Raw genomic sequence first — 19,117 nt, 5'->3', positions numbered from 1 at the left:
TTGTGCATGTGGTTGCTTATACTAGCTTCTGAGAATCTTGGCTATGCCACTTAAACATGATGCGGAGAGGCAAATTTTGCAAAGATGAAATCTCAGCTCCATGCTCAAAAAGGGTTGGGCAGTTGTGTTCCTTTGTTTTGCAATGCAGTTAGAGCAATTGTTTATACAAACTGAGCAATTACATATGCATTACATGTTTAGGTATCCAGACTACAACTAACCAGAAATATCAAAGAAAAAGCCCATTATAACTACGTTTAAGACCACAATGGGTGAGCAGTAGTAGAAGATTGAGTCAAAACAAAGTTATGATGAAGAGGACTACTGATAAAGGACAGTTATTTCAAAGGCTTGAGTAATGAGTGAGCCATGCAAAACCTTGCAAACTTAAATATTTGCATGTGCGGATTGGCTAAGTGCATATGCAGCTTCTTGTCATAGATCCAAGTTTGCATGGAGTACAAGTTTTCAACCAGTGTGTCTGTCTTCAGGCTGTTGAAAATATGGCCCAAATGTATGCTGTTGGATTGCTCATAAGTGTAATGATTATTGCTACCATCAGGCTGGGCCCTGGCCTCAAGGAATTGACCATATTGTAAGATACTCCAGTATATGTGCGGTATATGTGCCAAGATGTCTACACAGACTCACTCACTAGGTCTTTATGTGCTTTCCATTCTGCTGCAGACCACAGCCATGTCTGCTCTATTCCTGTAATAAATTGCCAGTTTGGTTTCCATTGAGTCTCATAATTTTTCCCATTTTTTTTTCTCCTGCAGCTTGCCCCACTATCAGTTCCACTGAAGGCTCTCTGCAAGGTACCTTACTAGTTCTCAGTCCCAGGTGGGCTCTGTCATGAATATGAAAACAGTGTCTGATCCTGACTAATCTTTAATCTTCATCGCTGTTATGAAAGCTTTCTTGGCACACATTAATGTCATCTTCCCCACACCCAGAGTGCTGTTGCCGAGTTGGAAAGTCTGATGCAGGAAACCTGGGAGAGCTCAACAAATGTCTCCACCCAACACCTTCATTTCCTTTCCCTTTCCCCATGACATTGGGCAACAGAAATACATTGCCCTGTTGTACTGAGTATCTTATTTCATCCATCCAAGCTGGGTAGGTAGATTTTGCACTTCAGCTCTCCCATCACCCACCTGTGTCAACCTTTTTGGGGGAACAGCTAGTGGTTAGGGTTGGGAATTGCAAAGCCCCATAGGAAGTTAGGCATCCAACTTCCTTTGCACTGCAAGGCGATTTGTGTGCCTAATGCACTTAGGCTCCTTCAGTAACCTCAGCCTAAAGGTTTTCCCCTTTCCCTCCCCCAAGGTAATCTCTGCAGGTTGTAAAGGATGTAGACATGCCCAGGGCTACTGTCAGGACTCAAATGGTATATATTTAACTAGGGGAATTCTACTCCCCGTTTATCCTCTTTATACAGTCTAGGATGCATTATATATAGTTTGCAATCTAGGAAGTGACTTGTACTGCCTATAGGGCAGCCCCAACCGCACACCTTCCTAGAGAGATCTAGTGGTCAGGACTCCAGCCTGAGATTCAGAAGACCTGAGTTCAATCCCTAGCCCTGCCAGGGACTTAGAATCATAGACTATCAGGGTTGGAAGGGACTTAGTCCAACCCCCTGCTCAAAGCAGGACCAATCCCCAGAGATATTTTTGCCTCAGATCCCTAAATGGCCCCCTCAAGGACTGAACTTACAGCCCTGGGTTTAGCAGGCCAATGCTCAAACCACAACTTCTTTGAGTCGCTTAAGGTACGACATTTGAGCTAGGAGATGTGATTCTCAGCTCATGTAGACATACCCACGCTAGCTCTCGTTGAGCTACCACCTAAAAATAGCAGTGTACCTGTGGCTGCATGGGCCACAGTTCAGGGTAGCTGTCTGAGTACATACTCAGGGGTCAGGCAGTGCTCGGGGGAACCATTCATGGTGCTGCTGGCACAGTGCTATTTTTAAGTGATCACTTGGGCGGAGCTAGCGTGGTCAGCTGGAAATCACTCTTCCCAGCTCAAACGTAGCCATACCCTTAGTGTCTCTCTACCAGAGTTCCCCAACCATGAAAAGAGAATAATGGTAATAGGACTTCTCTGCCTCACAGGCGTGTTGTGAGGGTATATACATCAGAGACTGTGAGGTGCTCAGAACCTCTGGTAAAGGGGGACAGATAAGTATCTAAGATCCATAGACTGCCCTGTTTGACCTCTCTCCCCACATTCCTGCAAGACTACTCAATCTGTGTACATCCAGGCCAGACTAATCAAGCCATAATACTCAAGCAAAAAATTATTTGCCTGTATGTTTCTGTAACTGTCTTGCATGATACAGGTGATTCATCAAAAGAAATAGCCCAGTGCCATAGCTGTTTCACTGGTGGATTAATAATATCGTTATAACTGTAATTTAAATTTTGCTTTTAAACATTGTTACTATATTTGATATACATTTTAATGGAGGTGATAATATGCCAATCCCAAGGCTCTTAAATCAGAGAGAAATGGGTCTGAAACCGGTCAGAATAATCTGATGAACACTTTAAATGCTGCATAATGACAATGTGCATTAGAGCATCCCAAATGCAAAATGCCCACCAGAACAAAGATCCAATCAGTAGCATGTGGTGCTGAGGTGGGAGAGTACAGATTGAAAGGGAAATGATATGATGAACTTGCCCCCCTTCTCTTTAAAATGAACTGGCTATTTCCCCTCACCCTTCCCAGCCTGCTGTAAAAAAAAAACCCAAGTGCAAGGTCTGCTTGTATTAAAATCTGAAATAAGAAAGTGACTCATAGAGCTTCAATGATGAGCTGGGAAAGAGAGATGAAGCTACATGAAGCTGGAGATGAGATGTCAAAGATGTCAGAGGAAAGATCTTTGTAGACTGCATAAGGCAGGGTCACCTCTGGGCAGTTGTTGAAAAATGATGAGAGAAATGGAAATACTTTACTTTACCAACTTTCATGGTCTCGCACATGAGAGGATACATTTTGCAGCAGAGAATAATTCTCTCTCTTTTTTCCCTTCCCTAAGCAATTACTGGAGAGAATCCACTTCTTTTATGATAATATTTGGCATCAAGTTGAAAAGGCAGAACTCATTATAGCTTGTGTTTTTTTCAGAGCAAATTGTTTTAGTTTTTTTTTTTCATTTTGTAGATTTTTTTTAAAGTGTCACTCTTATTTATTAGGCCTTGCTACAGTGGCTGACGCCTTTGTGAACAGTAATTAATTCATTCCAGGAACAAATAACCCAAATATATATTTTAAGGTTCCTAGGTAAATACAGTCTGTCACCTATCATTTATGAAACTCAAGGATGTTAAACAAGGAAACAAATAGTGGATCTTACACTGCTCACATAGTGAACAAACATGTAATTTTTCTCAAATGTAAAAAAAAAATCATATTTTATCATAAAACAACCTTAACTCTGCTCCATAATAAATATTATTCATTCATCATTTATCTCAAAATAAATCTTTTAGTTGCATGGCCAGTTCCTAATCAACTAGGCCAGTGGTTCTCAAAGCCAGTCTGCTGCTTGTTCAGGGCAGTTCGCTGCTCCAGGCCAATGGGAGCTGCAGGAAGGACGGCCAGCACATCCCTTGGCCCATGCCACTTCCCACAGCCCCCACTGGCCTGGAGCAGTGAACCTCAGCCAGTGGGAGCCGCGAGTGGCCAAACCTGCGGATATGGCAGGTAAACAAACCAGCCCAGCCCGCCAGGGGCTTTCCCTGAACAAGCGGCAGACCGGCTTTGAGAACCACTGAACTAGGCAACGCTACCTTCCAGCTAGCTCACTCAGCCTCTCTGGGCTTTTAATTATCTCTGCTGAAAAACGTGTCTAATAATAATTCTTTGCATCTGCCTAGTTATTTTTCATCTGTGGAAGTCAAAGAACATCACAGGGGTGAGCACTGCTATCTCCATTCGGCATGTAGCCTGACCAACCCAGATCTGAAGCATTTTGTATGGTCTAATGAGTAGACAAAGGTTGACCACTTCAAGGATTAGGTTCTGTTCCCACCAGCTCTGCCACAAACTTTCCCTGTAACTTTTAGCAAGTCGCTTAGGGCCAGAGTTTCAAAAGTGCTCAGCTCATTATTCCAGATGGGTAGAATTTGCAGTTGTTCCCAGAGACGGGAGCTGGGTTCTGGGCACTTTGGAAAATATAGCCTGAAAATTTTCTGTTCCTCTGTTACCTGCATCTGGAAAATGGATCTGTGAATATTTCTCCTAAGCCAAAGTGTCACTTTGATGAGAAACACAGAGGATCCAAGTCAGAACACTGGCACAGTATGGAGTGTGTTTTGATCAGGCTGATGATTAGTTATACCTGCTAGCCTTCCTCCTTATTGGAATGCACTTGCCCTTGGAGAAAACAAAGCGCAACCATTGCTCAGGCAGGTCCTTTACAAACCATTGTTTTCCCTACTATCTCTAAGTGTTTCTTTCTCTGCCTTCTCTGGCTGCTCTAGGATTTGACATGATGGAGGCTTTTGGACTGGTGGAAAAAGAATATGCCTCCATTAAAGGCGTGGCCATGGAACCATATGTGTTCAGCGGGACCCGTACTTACACTCTCTTCAGAGATATTCAGCTAACCCAGAGAACAAGGTAGTTTGGGAAGGTAGCTGAGAACCGCATTGATTTCAACAAGAGTTTATTCTCCGTCTGTTGCATAAACATTGGCTCTGGTCCACACAGTGAAAGGTATTGACTGGTGGGGGTGGGTATAGACACTGGCCTAGTGAACACTCAACTGGCAATTTCCTAGTGAAAATACCATGAATGCTAACCCCACCCTAGTGAAACCGAAAAGAATGCAAAGATTTTTTTTCCCTCTTAGAAGACATGTATTGTGTGCTGATCCATAAATCAACCCCTCAATTGCCTCAAGGTGGATCACATGATGGGACATGTCACATAGGACCTTCACTGAATACAGTGGGGTGATTGGGGTGCTGAGTTTTTGCAAGGTCAAGCTCAGATTTTTAGGTGCCTACGGGGACCTTCCCTGTCTTAGCTATGTGCCTTCAGTATCACTGCTGTCCAGAATTAAGTGCTCAAAGACAGCATGTGCTGACCATAGAGTTCTGTTTAATTGTGTTCTGTTGGGGATACATTTAATTCTTTCCATGACTACTCCTCTCCTCATCCACATGCACTTAAAAGATCAAACTTCGAGGCATAGCCTCAGCTAGAAACATGTTTGGGGCAGGACCTCTTTAACCTCTTTCACCCTTTCTCCTAATGTTCCTGGTTTGCAGTCCGACAATTACTGTTGTAAAATACAAGCTCATAGCTGCACTGGGCAGCTTGATTTTGATTGACAGGAAGGATTAACCAGTGACTTTGGAATGTGACTTCACTGTGCACCTTGTTAGTTGGGCTCCTCAAAGTCCTATGCATTATCATGGGTCAACTTTCCTTCCAGGCAGCACCAATGACCCCAGTAGCATCATGGAGTATAAATCAGGGGAGACTGGACTCTTAATAGTCAATTTTATTTTATTTTGAAGCCTAATTACTACAGCACTGGGATCATTTTAATCTTATTTAAAGGAGCAAAGCTTCTTACAGTAAACAGAGTAGGGGAATTCAGAAGGCTCTAAGTATTTAAAAAAGGATAGATAAATCCATTTGCTCAACCAGTAGGAGTATCAGATACACAAATATGCCCTTCCAAGGATATTCTATCATTTAAAACAAACCAAAACTTGATGTTATGTTTGAAGCAGTCCTGAAAAGATGGTTGAAGAGTTGTGTTATCTACTCATGCAAATGTGGCCCATGCAGATTACAAATGTATCTGCAACATGGCTAATTTTGCTTTCTTCATTCAGTTTTGACCTATGCCTTTTGAGTGACATTTGCATGCAGTAAGTGCTTTATAACAAGTTTAGAACAGAAGTCTGGAAGAGAGAGCCAGACTTTCTCAGGACTCCATGGCTGGACTTGTTACATGTCCTCTCACGGGTTTCATTTTCGAGTCCCAAATTTCACAAGTGATCTTAGTATGGCTCATGTGTCTTTTTGCAAGGGACCTCTAAATACATCAGTCAAGCCTTAAGATCTTCCCCTAGTTTTCTACACCATCCATCACAGCCATCATTCATTCTTCTTGACAAGAAGTTTTGAATAGGACTCTTTCAGAGCCTATCAAAGTAGCTCATAAGCTACCAGAAATGTCTCTTTTGAATGATGCAAGGCTGCATTCACTGTCTCTTCAGCATTCCCTGACCCAACACAGGGAGTGACAGATTGACCATGATGACTGGACCTGGACCTCCCTTGTCATGTTATGATAAGGCCACAAGGATGCCCTGCACATGCAAAATTCTGCATATGCTTTTAAAACCCAAGAGGAATGTACAAAATATGAAGCAGATTCTCTACTGGGGTAACTCCATCAGTTTCAACTGAGTTACAGCAGCAAAGGATCTGGCCTACAAATGAGCTTCACTCAGGCCATCATGCCTCAGTAACACCACTCTCTTAGCAGCTCAGAACTGTTCTGGTTGTCAGGAAGGTAGTATATAAGCCCCTGGCATTCATTATCTTTAGTCACTGAGCTGACTTCTGCTTATCTCATTGCAGTAAAGTGCTTCTCTCTGGGATTCCGTCTGTGCACACCATCAGCATCCTCCTCCGGCTCCTTCCGGAGGCTCCCAAAGAGCCCTTTGCCGTGTGGCAACTAACAGATGAGGACTTCCAGCCACTCCTCGGGGTTATACTTGACTGTAAGGTTTCATGTAGTATAGATCAGATTCAGGTATTTGAAAGAGTAACAGAACCAAGTTCTATACTCAGTTGGACAATTTTATTATTGAAACTTGCCGGTGTCCAATGAATGTTACAGAATTATTGAAATAACATATGAAAATGTTTTTCTGTATAGTTAAAAACCCTCTAAAAACTCTAATTTTATTTATTCCATTTTGTAATATATTCTTTACTTTGACCATTATTTTCCTTTTTTGTGAATTTATAGCTTGACAAGTATTAAATATTTCAGTATGTTTAAGCTTATATATTTTTTCAACATGCTGTAGGTGAAATCAAATTTTATTTTAATTCTAAGTTTTTATTTGTCTTATTTTCCCCTGTAGCCAGTAAGAAATCCTTGACCTATTTCAATCATGACTACAAGGCTGATTTACAGGAAGTCACCTTTGACCAACAGGAAGTGAAGAAGATATTCTATGGGAGCTTTCATAAGGTCCTTATCAAGGGAGGGAGTAACTTAGATCATTATCTCACAAGGGCAGGCTGAGAAAAAATGCACTCAATATATATTATTTGTACTGAAGAGTGGTTATAAGAATGTTCTTTTAAAAAGTCATAATAAAATTGGTCAACCTCTTTGAGTTGATTTGCAATTGTAAGGAATTTTGAGTCATCCCATATGAAAAATACATATTTTCCAAGTACTGAATATTTCTTAAAATGCATTACATAGTTAGATATACTTAAAATGTATAGAATCATAGAATCTCAGGGTTGGAAGGGACCTCAGGAGGTCATCTAGTCCAACCCCCTGCTCAAAGCAGGACCAGTCCCCAACTAAATCCTCATGGCTCCAATCAACCCAGTCACTGAGGTCACATGTGAGTATATGAGCTATATCCACACATTAAAAACTTGGCTAATTGTCATATTTAAAACGTAATATTTGGTGGAAACATGAAATGCTACAGTAGCGAAATATATGTAATGTATGTTGAATCATGCGCTTCCTTTTTAAATATGAAATTTTTGCCAGTTTTGTCTGGTATAAATATTTGATATATTTTCATAAAAACGCTTTAGCAAAGATATAACCACCCTGTGAAAAATATGTCTTTTTCTCCATAAGAGATGCATTATAAGAGCTAACATAGTAGCTGATTCAGTTCACTCACTTTGATTTTAATATTGCCCTGATATGTGTCTCTCAGCGGATCTGTTTATTGGAGTGTATGCATGTCCATTTATGATGCAGCGTGGTACTCCCAGTGGTGCATAGCATCGTACTCATGTAATTGCACTATCCTTTTTTCTCTGGCTGTATAGTTGAAATGTCAACTCTGGTCTCAGCCATGAGAAGATTTAAGCTTTTCAATAGTTCCTTTGAAGTCAGTGAGACTACTTATGGCCTATTGGCCTTAAAGTTAAATGTATGTTTATGTCTATGCAGAATCATAGTCTAAGTGCAAAAGAATTTGCGAGTCTTTGTCTAGTCCTGATGCACACTGTAAAATCACCTCTCGGTTCAGCAGAGGGAATCGTTTACTCACGAGAGGCAAAGAACTGGGAATGGCTGGCTGTAGTATGAACTGGAGTTGAGGTGGATATGCCTAATAGTAGGTGTTTGTGGGGGACGTGGAATAAGCTGTGACAGGGCTGGACAAGTTAGGCTAGCAGGGGGTTACAGGTCAGGATGTCAGTGCCCTGGCATACTTGTGCAAGGGGAGCTTGCCCAGTGGCTGACTGCTCTATTCCTGGCTTTAACTGGAATAACCGGTTTCTCTTCCATACCCATCACTTTCTTCCTCATGAGAGTAAGAATTAAAAAGGGAAATGTAGGAAACAGGAAGGTACTGAAATAAGGCAATTGGGTATGTGATAGACCCACAGTTTGTCATGTAGGCACAGCTATTCACTCTGCTAACCCAGAAAAAGGTGAGTTACCATGGAGCACATTCTAAGGCAATATGGCCAGTGGATATGCACAGGTCTGGGACTCAGGAGGCCTTGGTTCAATTCCTAGCTCTGCCACTGACTTGCTGGGTGACCTTGGGCATGTTTCATCCCTTTCTCTGCCTCAATTTCCCCATCTGTAAAAATGGGGATCATGATACTGACCTCCATTCTAAAGTGCTTTGATCTCTAAAGATGAATAGTGCTAGATAAGAACTATATGGTGGTATTATTCCCAGCTGAAGTGCCAGAAGCAATCATTTTTTAAGCTCAAAGTTGAGGGCACCTGGCAGATTTGTCAGAGGTTGTTAGAAATGAGGCTGTTTTTTGCCTTTTGATTTTGGGACAACAACTTTACAAAGCAGTGGAAAACAATGGCTTTTTGTGACACATCCTTCATACATGAACCATAAAAAACTTTTGCAGAGATTATTCCTAACCTGAATAGAAGGGGGTGGTTGTAACAAGATTTCATGAAGAGAAGTAACTCTGTGTTCTGGAGGCTGGAGAGGAGGATGGTTAAAGATAGGTGGGGGATATGGAGACAGGGGAGAAATGAGGGGGAAATGGTAGAGAGCTTGGACACTGTAATTGCTCACCGTGTAAAGACAGAATGTTCTTTTTTCTGTTGCACTCCCCACAGCCTGTATCTAGGCAGCAGGCACTCCTTAGGGGATTGCCTCATCCAGAGTAGGTAATGTTTTATTCCTGAATGCTTCTTGCAAGAGGTCGGAAGAGTGTCTTCCCTCCCAAGACCTTCCACAGTGACTTTACCTTGACACAATGCAAGCCTTGAACACTCTCGTTAAAAGCCCAATGTATTCAAGAGGGAGTAAAAGGAAGAGTCTGCGTAGCGCAGCTTGGGCTCTGCCTGGCAAGATCTCAGCTAGGTAGGTGCAGTTCAGATCATTATGGAAAAGAAGGCTTGTCACATTCACAAAGAACTCATCATCTCAGGTCTGCTGTCTCTTTCTCCTTGGCCCCTCACCTTGGGTAGTTTGTCAGTGAGATCGCCTCTGCCCCACAGGTGACTGCCATCCATCCTGACTTCTTGCATGGCTATACAGTTTTCTGTTAAATATGCAAGAGAAAAACACATTATTTTTTTCCCATCTGTACCAAACATCATCTTTGTATTTGCTGTTAATAACCACTTTCCAAACAGAATAATAAGTGTGAGACTGAGAACAGCATTAGAAGGTTATAAAAGAAAAGTCCTGCATTTTCATGTGGGGTAGAAAGAGAGATCTTTGTATTAAAGCAGAGGCCTTTCATAGCGTATCTCAGGGACTGCTAATGGGGTATTATTTCACCACCAGTTAACCACTTCAAATCTGGACCAGGTAACTGGCTGAGAGGGAAAAAATAATAATTCCCTGTGCCCTTCTAATTAATTAATTAATTGAACTTCAAAAACTTAGAAAATGTTCACTTGTTTGACTGAAAATAAGGGAACATTTTTTTAAAAATTTTCATCAAAATTGTCCCCAACTTTTTTCATTAATTTAGAAATTAAAACCCTCCACCCAAATTAGCACCTTACAACTAGACCTGAGCAAATAATAGACTTTTGGTTTGGGAGTCAAACTGAAAACTTTGGTGGGAGGGGGGGAAATGTGGTTTGGTTCCAGCTGAAATTGACTTTTTTTGTTTGATTTGAGTCAGACAAAACAATTTTTCATTTTGTTTCAGGTCATTTGGGGAGTGTTTTCTCACTTTTTTTTTTTTGGTTGTAAATTAGCTGTATTTCAAAACAAAACACTGTTTCGTTTCAAAATGTCAAGACATTTTGTTTCAGAAACATCAAAACAAAATGGTTAAATCTTTCCTTTTTATTTTTTTCCAAGCTAAAACTATTTGCTGAATTATACCCAAATTCATGAATAATTGAGGAGTTTTGAAAAAATGCATTTTTCAGCAAACCTCTATTTGCCAAAAAAAAATTGCCCTGCTCTACTTAACAACTGTCCCAGTAGACAACCCACGGACTAAACTAATTATGGAGGCTGATCTACTTCACATGAGAACTCCAGGAATGGCTCCTCCAGAAGAGGGTTGACATCCAACAGTGGGCTCCTATGGCTCTTTAGGTGCAGGCAAAGTCTGATTAACTGTATCTCTGCTTACTCAAACTCTTGGTTACCCTGAACTCATGTATGTCTTTCAATGTTTGACTGTAAAGGAACTATGCTCCAGCTCTCAGCCCTATTCTGCGTCCCTTTTCTCCATCCCAAGAGCTGGCCTAGAGGAAGCCAAAAGTCCTGTGCTCCAAAGCCTTCAGTGCATAAAGTGGGCTGTTTGTTGTTGTTTTGACAGAAACTTTTCGCCATCTTTACTGACACTGTTATCGGTTGAAGGCTTCCACGCACAAGGATTCCTGGCTTGCTCAGGGCTGGCTGGGGAAGAGGCCTGGGAATCTGAGGAAGAGCTCTTCTCTTGCATAGCTCCTAAACTCTGCAGGAGTGTTGGGGAGTGAGGATCTGTCTGTCTCTGGGAAAACTGGCCCCCTGTTCATAGTCAGGGGAGCTAAAAATAAGAGATCCTGAGTGCAGACTTCAGTGCTGGTTGGACTAGCCCCCCTCCACCCCCCCGCCATCTGAAACTTTGATTCTCCAATGGTTTTGATGTCCCTTAGGACAAGGTATTATTATCCATAGAGGAGTTCACTCTTTAGGGCGTTCACCCAATATCATTTGTGATCATTACAGGCACAAAAAAAGATGCCTTTGCTTGCCGAAGTGGATATGAACTCTGCCAGATACATGATTAAAAAGAATCCTCCATCTAAATAGATCTAATGCATCTATTTTTAATTGTTATCCAGGTGCACATAGCTGTGAGCCATTTCAGGATCAAACTCTATTTGGACTGTAAGAAAATAGCAGAGAAACCAATCAATGCTATGGGAAGCGTCTCCACAGCTGGCTTCATCATGCTAGGAAAACTGACAGGAACCAGAGGACCCAGGAGTGGGTCAGCAGTGGTAAGTACAGTGTTTATCAATTTTAATGAGGAGTCTTGTGTCTAAATTCAGGGCTGGCTGGGATACAAATCAGAATAGAATTACTGTCCCCTCTCCTCATTGCTCTTGTGTTGAGCTCCCCCTGTGAAGTACGGAAGTGTTATACACATATGCAGCTTTTGAAATTTGATGAGCATTTTTAATGCAATCTTTTGCACTCTCTCCTCCTACCTTTGGGAGTTTGTGATGAGAGGTAGTGCAGCACGTGTGTGCCACACAGTCACATCAGCTCGCATCCTGATCTGTGGGTGAGGAGCTTACACGGGGCTTTAATACTGCATAATCTTGGAAACTGAAGACATACAAATCCTGTTGCACTTGGCTGAAAAAGGCAGGAGAGTTACTAGGTTGCTTCGAAAAGAGAAGGCTTTATACGTCAGCTCCCATGGAGTGGCAGCAGCCACATACTAGTCATCACAGGGGCAACGCGTTCATATGGGTTTCATTTGGTCTAAAATTCTCAAAAGTGCACTGTTCCTGAATGACTGTCCTTGAATGACTGTAAAACAATACTCAAAGTAGTCACCAAAAAACCATCTCAACACCAGACTCAGTTGCAAACAAAAGCCCACTTTTGCCCCATAGGTAAAGGAAAGAAAATAAACATCTTGGCTTTGTGCCATGCCCTGAAGATCACTGGTCTTGGGCTGATTGACCCATGAGAAAAACAAGCACCAGAGACAAAAAACACCCTGAATCTGATTCTTATACCTCATGTTGCCATTTCCACTGCTGCAAAATAAGTATAGAAACACTCCAGCGGCTGATCTGGTAGTGTTTTCTGCCCCTTGGTCCAGATCCTCAAACATATTTTGGTACCTGACTCCCACTGATTTCATGGGAATTATTTGCATTGGTTTGAATGATTACACAGGTGCAGGGCAAGGATGAATTAGGTGCCTGCTCCACAGCACTCTGACCCTAGATCTAGGGGGTGCAAATAAGAACAGATCAGCTGACTGCAGCCTTCCACACCTGAAGGCAGCATTGCGCAAGCAATCTGGCCCATCTGTATTGCATGCAGCCTCAGCTAACACCAGGAGGAAGTGGAGTCATGCAACGTACCGTGAGAAATGCCATCAAAGGAATGAGCAGTACGATATGGGAACAGATTCATAACAAAGCAGGATTCAAGCAGCTCTAATTTTATAATACTGTGGTGGTTTAGACTGTCAGATCTCTGCCTTGGAGGAAAATATCCTTTATCCCTCCCTGGTTTTTCCTTTTAGCAGCATAGCTAGCTGGATCCACTCATTGAAGAGCTACTAATGAACAGCCCAGACCATCTCTACTCCCGTCGTGCTTCAAGCCTAACAAAGTTTCATGTCTTCTGCAGCTCTGCTGCCCTTGAAGAGACAGAGTGCCTCATTACTGGTTATCATCAAACCTAAGTGCCATTTGATGTATGGGGCTCATTTTATAGCCATATGCTGCACATCCCACTCCTCCAGTCGCACCACTCACTCATCATTAAATGTCTGGGGGGGAAGATTTGATTTTGTAAAAATGGCATTTTTAAAAAACTGTGGGTTTTAAATATATCTCTCCCCTCCCCCTTTTTCTTTTTTTGGTCTCATGCTGCATTTGCACTTTTGCTAATCAAAACGGAAAGATCTGGCAGTCTAGAGAGAGGCTGAGAAGGAGGGCAGATTTATTTGGAAGGGGAGGATGCATCTCCCAGGAATATCTGCTGTTTTTGTTCTTCTACCACTTTCTTGAGTGGCAGCAGAGCAAAGTTGTCTTTTTACATTTTGGTTTGTGTTGAAGCCAATTACCTGGGGCCTTGGGAGCGGCTGCCGCTGCTGAAATGTGAGTAAATCGGAAACTGAGGTTTTGTTAGCATGGATGAACTGATAGAGTTCACTTTGCAAGGCTCTGGCCTCAGAGGCCTGAGACTTGCAATGCAGTCCAATGACCATCCGCCCCTTCTAAATTCTGTATCCATTGCCTTCTGTCTGCAGTTTGTACAATTGCCTTTGAAAGAATGTGTCTGTATGGGTGGTGGGTAGGGGGAAGGGGAGAAAGCTCATGATAGTCTCTTACATAAGGTTATTTTTACATTCTGCTGCAGCCAGAAGTGGCCAAGAACTTATACAACTTCTTGACAGACCACCCTGCGGCTTGCAGTAGGATGAGCTATTATTCTCATTGGCATCTTAACAAGACTTGGCGTGAGCTATTGTTGGGAATATACAATAACTGGGGCATTAGCCTGCATAATTGCTGTTCATCAGGACACCTGGAGGCACTATATTTAAAAAAACAACAACAATGCAGTTCTATCCTTTTTGCTACACTTAAATTCTTGTTAGGGGGCCTCTCTTCTCCAGCAGCGGGTAGAATAATTATGTATGGCCATGGAAATGGCAGGTTGCACAGCCAACCCACCTGTCACATTTGTAACTCTTCTCATGGCTCGTCTAATTCTCTTTGCTCCACAGTTCCAGCTGCAGTCTTTACAGATTGTTTGCAGTGACTCCTGGGCAGAGGAAGATAGATGTTGTGATCTCCCAGCACTGGTAAGATGTGACTGACCTATGTGCTCATTGGGATGAGACTGGGGAGTGTGTCACAAGGAAATGACACTTTAAATAGAATTTTGGTAGGGCCAAAAGATGAACTTTTATTTTTTTCCAAGAAACTGATCAAACTAGCTAGAGCTAAGGCCAAGTTCATCTGCGTCTGCTCCCAGTGAAATTAATAATAAAATGCCTGTTGGCTTCAGCAGGTAAGAGAGCTTCTCAAACACATCTCCACCAGAGCACGTAATTCCAGACTTGAATCAGATCTACTAAGCCAGCGCTGTCAGCCACACAGTTCTGCTATTGGCCTTCATTTCTGAGTTATAACTACAGCCGGTTGGACATTTTTCTGATGAAACAAAGCTTCATCAGAAAATGCCAATTCATCAAACTAAAATGATTGGTGAAAATAGCTTTGGGGACCAGCTGGCCCATGAGTCTGAAAGCCCCAGGGTCTCTGGCCTGGGATAGCCTGCATGGGACCTCCAGCAGCTACTGCCTGAAGTTGACATTCAGCGAACAAGAGTGTCAGTTTTATGAAGCAGATGCCAGGGTTCTGGCACGTATATCTGGTTTTGGAAGGGCCGTGTGTCAGGTTTCTGAAAGATTTTTTTCTTGGGATTTCCAGTTTGTGGGATTTTTTGATATTTCAAATTCTCCCGTGAACCGGAAATCCCGGCTGAAGTTTGAACAGTTATATATATATGTCAGTTGAAGTTATAACATTTCGCTGCTATTCCTTTCCCTCCTGGGCTTCTGCTGCACACAAAAAAACATATTACTCCTGAACTGAGAGGTGATTTGTTTTGTGGGCAAATATTTAGAAAGGAGTAGATTGTTTGATTGTTTTCCTCAGGATATATTTACTGTAAATTTCAGTGACTATAAAATGTAGGGCTGGCTGGAAAATCTCCCTTTACAAATTGTTTTTTGATGGAAAATTGGGTCTTTGATTAAACATAATTTTTAACACAAACCATCTGCTATCTTCAGAAAATTTTGATTTTCACTGAAAAAATGAATGCTCAAAATCCAAAAATGTTTTGGTTTTGAGCTTAAAATTGAAGTACTTCAGATGAAAACCAAAATATTTCAATTTGAATATTGTGTCTCAGCTGGACTTTATCTCCCATAATGCACCATAGCCCTTGGACTCCCATGAAGCACTGCCTCATATCACCAAGAGGGGAGACCATGGTGCATCATGGGAAATGTAATCCAGCTAAGTACTGGAATGATAAAAAAAATTTTCAGCGGTGCCTAAGTCCCATGTTCAAAAGGGGCTTAGGAGGCTAAGTACCATTTAATTTCAGTTAGGGCTGTCAAATGATTAAAAAAATGAATCGCGCAATTTATTGCGCAATTAATAATAGAATACCATTTATTTAAATATTTTTGGCTGTTTTCTACATTTTCAAATATAGTGTACAGTACTCACTTTATATTTATTTTTATTACAAATATTTACACAGTAAAAACCAAAAGAAATAGTATTTTTCAGTTTACCTAATACAAGTACTATAGCGGAATTTCTTTATCATGAAAGTTGAAATTACAAATATGGAATTATATACAAAAAAACCTGCATTTAGAAATAAAACAATGGAAAACTTTAAAGCCTACAAGTCCATTCAGTCCTACTTCTTGTTCAGCCAATTGCTTAGACAAACAAGTTTGTTTACATTTGCGGGAGATAATGCCGCCTGCTGCTTGTTTACAATGTCACCTGAAAGTGAGAACTAGCATTCATGTGGCACTGTTGCAGTTGGTGTCATAAGATATTTATGTGCCAGATGTACTAGAGATCCATATGTTCCTTCCTGCTTCAACCACCATTCCAGGGAACATGTGTCCATGCTGATTACGGGTTTTGCTCGATAATAATCCAAAGCAGTGTGGACTGATGCGTATTTATTTTCATCATCTGAGTCAGATGCCATCACCAGAAGGTTGGTTTTCTTTTTTGGTGGTTCAGGTTCTGTAGTTTCCACATCAGAGTATTGCTCTTTTAAGACTTCTGAAAGCATGTTCCACACCTAATCCCTTTCAAATTTTGGAAGGCCCTTCAGATTCTTAAACCTTGGGTCGAGTGCTGTAGCTATCTTTAGAAAACTCACATTGGTACCTTCTTTGCGTTTTGTCAAATCTGTGGTAAAGATGTTCTTAAAATGAACAACGTGTTGGGTCATCGTCCGAGACTGCTATAACATGAAATGTATGGCAGAATGTGGGTAAAACAGAGCGAGAGACATACAATTCTCCCTCAAGGAGTTCAGTCACAATGTAGTGGGGCAGCTGCCCCACCCCTGGAGAACGGGTTCAAAACAGCCAGGCTAGGCTGTTTGGGGAGGCAGCCACAGCTGTGACCAGCCCAATCAGGGCCCAGCTGGCCCTGATAAGAGGGCGGTGGGCCAGAAGCTGGAGGAGTCTCACTGTAGCCCTGGAGGGAGCAGGTCTGGGGAATAGGGCAAGGGAGCTGGGGAGCTCCAGCCTGGTAAAACCCCCAGGCTGCAGGCCTTGCTTTAAGGCCAAAAGGTACTGGGGCTGCAGAGGGGCAGCCTGAGGATAGTGTGACAAAGTTCCTCCTCCACCTTGGTGGGTCCTGCGCTTATTGGCAGATTTGTTCATCTCAATGATCCTCCCTTCTTGTGGAACCCACAGTCTGGGTCAGCTCCTCCTGTGTCTGATCAGGAGTTGGGAGGTTTAGGGGGAACCCAGGCCCGCCCTCTACTCTGGGTTCCAGCCCAGGGCCCTGTGGATCGCAGCTGTCTATAGTGCCTCCTGTAACAGCTGCATGACAGCTACAACTCCCTGGGCTACTTCCCCATGGCCTCCTCCAAACACCTTCTTTATCCTCACCACAGGACCTTCCTCCTGGTGTCTGACAATGCTTGTCCTCCACAGTCCTCCAGCAGTACACTCTCTCACTCCCAGCTCCTTGCCTTCTTGCTCCCAGCTCCTCACACACACTTCTTCTCCTCTGGCTCCTCCCTGCCTGACTGGAGTGAGCTCCTTTTTAAAGCCAGGTGCCCTGATTAGCCTGCCTTGATTGGCTGCAGGTGTTCTAATTAAAGTAGCTCTCTCTACTGCCTTCTAGAAAGATCTTAATTGGCTCCAGGTGCCTTGATTAACCTGGAGCAACTGCCATTGGTTACCAGGGTACTAGGGATTTGTTTAGCCTGGGGCTAACATACCTGTTTCTCAGTACTTTACTGTAGCCATCTGGCCTTGCCCCATCACAATAGGTAAAGGCAGCAAATCCTAACCCCTTGCCATGATGAGTGGCCATTACAGACTTCAGTCTGCCCCAGTGAGCGGGGGCTAAATGATGACTGGCAGTAGCCACCAAGGCAAAGCGGGTTTAGAGGGTTGGGGGTTCCCCAGGGACGGGAGACCAAGAGTATAGGAGTACTGTTGGGGCAGAACCCCAAGGTAAATGGCACTGGGGTCTGGGAGGAACACGGGGCCAGCGGCAGGCGAGACACTGGCCTGCAGAGGGCGCTCCAAATGCTGGAAAAGAGCTAATTCCCAGATGACCTGCAGGAGGTGCTGCGCCGGTGAATTGTCACTTTGCTACACACAAATTTAATTAATGCATTCTTTTTTTAACAAGCATCATCAGCATGGAAGCATGTTCTGGAATGGTGGCTAAACCATGAAGGGGCATATGAATGTTTAGCATATCTGGCACGTAAATATCTTGCAATGCCAGCTACAAAGGTGCCGTGCAAAAGAAAGCCTGTTCTCACTTTCAGGTGATGTAAATAAGAAGCGGGCAGCATTATCTCCGTAACTGTAAACAAACTTGTTTGCCTTAGCAATTGGCTGAATAAGAAGTAGAACTGAGTGGACTTGGCTGAGAAGTTTTACATTGTTTTGTTATGGAGTGCAGTTATGTAACAAAAAAAAATCCGTATTTGTAAATTGCGCCTTCACAATAAAGAGATTTCCCTACAGTACTTGTCTGAGGTGAACTGAAAAATACAATTTATTTTGTTTATCATTTGTACAGTGCAAATATTTATATTATTTTTATTACAAAGTGAGCACTGTACACTTTGTATTCTGTGTTATAATTGAAATCAATATATTTAAAAATGTAGAAAAACATCCAAACATATTTAATAAATTTCAGTTCATATTCTATTGTTTAATAGTGCAATTAAAACTGCGATTAATCACGATTAAGTGTTTTGAGTTAATCATGTGAGTTAACTGCAAGTAATCAACAACCCTACTTTCAATGAGACTTAGTTGCCTGAGTCATGAAAATGGTACTGAATTTTTGAGAATGTTACCCATAATTTCTTTTTTTCTTTCTTTCTTTCAGAGAAATGAAGAGACCTGCCCTACCTTGACTCCTTCCTGCACCTGCACTTCAGGTATCCCAGGCCTGCCAGGTCCTCCAGGGCCCCCTGTAAGTTTGCCTTCTCACATTTGTTCCTAGAAATGTTCATATTGTCTGGCATCCATGTGGCATTTCACTGCCATGTGCAAAGGACAAGGTCCCTGCCATGAACTCACAATCTTGGCAGACACTGGACAGAGGGCGAGAAGGGAAACAGGAAGTTAAGCAATGAACTATGCTGCATGGCATGTGACTCCATGTTTATCATCTCTTATGAGATCATATAACTGATTAAAGGTGGAGACCTTCTCTGCTCAACTTGGGCTCAGTGACTGTGACTTGCAGAGCTGGGTTTCTCTTCCTTTTGTTCTGAACACCAAGTAAATGCTGCAGATTTCCATATCCTGAACTCTGAATTTACCAACTGTGCGGGGAGGTTTAAGACCCCTTAATATCAGAGGTGCAATGAAGCCAGAATACATCAATCCAAATATCAAATGCCAACAAAGCAAAGGATGCATGGAG

The 19,117-nt window shown here is 42.4% G+C and overlaps 1 protein-coding gene across 1 annotated transcript in view; it reads left to right on the top strand.

Annotated features, from left to right (window-relative positions):
- COL20A1 (collagen type XX alpha 1 chain) overlaps window positions 1-19,117 on the top strand; it is a 95,762-nt gene that overhangs the window by 54,987 nt on the left and 21,658 nt on the right. Inside the window, exons 20-26 of the mRNA XM_032766402.2 lie at window positions 780-818; window positions 4,497-4,635; window positions 6,619-6,761; window positions 7,131-7,240; window positions 11,525-11,683; window positions 14,164-14,241; window positions 18,575-18,661. Of these exons, the coding sequence (XP_032622293.1) occupies window positions 780-818; window positions 4,497-4,635; window positions 6,619-6,761; window positions 7,131-7,240; window positions 11,525-11,683; window positions 14,164-14,241; window positions 18,575-18,661 (755 nt within the window). The remainder of the gene's footprint in view (window positions 1-779; window positions 819-4,496; window positions 4,636-6,618; window positions 6,762-7,130; window positions 7,241-11,524; window positions 11,684-14,163; window positions 14,242-18,574; window positions 18,662-19,117) is intronic.

Source organism: Chelonoidis abingdonii, chromosome 14, assembly GCF_003597395.2.
Source record: "Chelonoidis abingdonii isolate Lonesome George chromosome 14, CheloAbing_2.0, whole genome shotgun sequence".
Lineage (NCBI taxonomy): Eukaryota > Metazoa > Chordata > Testudines > Testudinidae > Chelonoidis > Chelonoidis abingdonii.
Note: the sequence above shows the minus strand (reverse complement) of the source record. Positions and strands in the feature narration are given on the sequence as shown.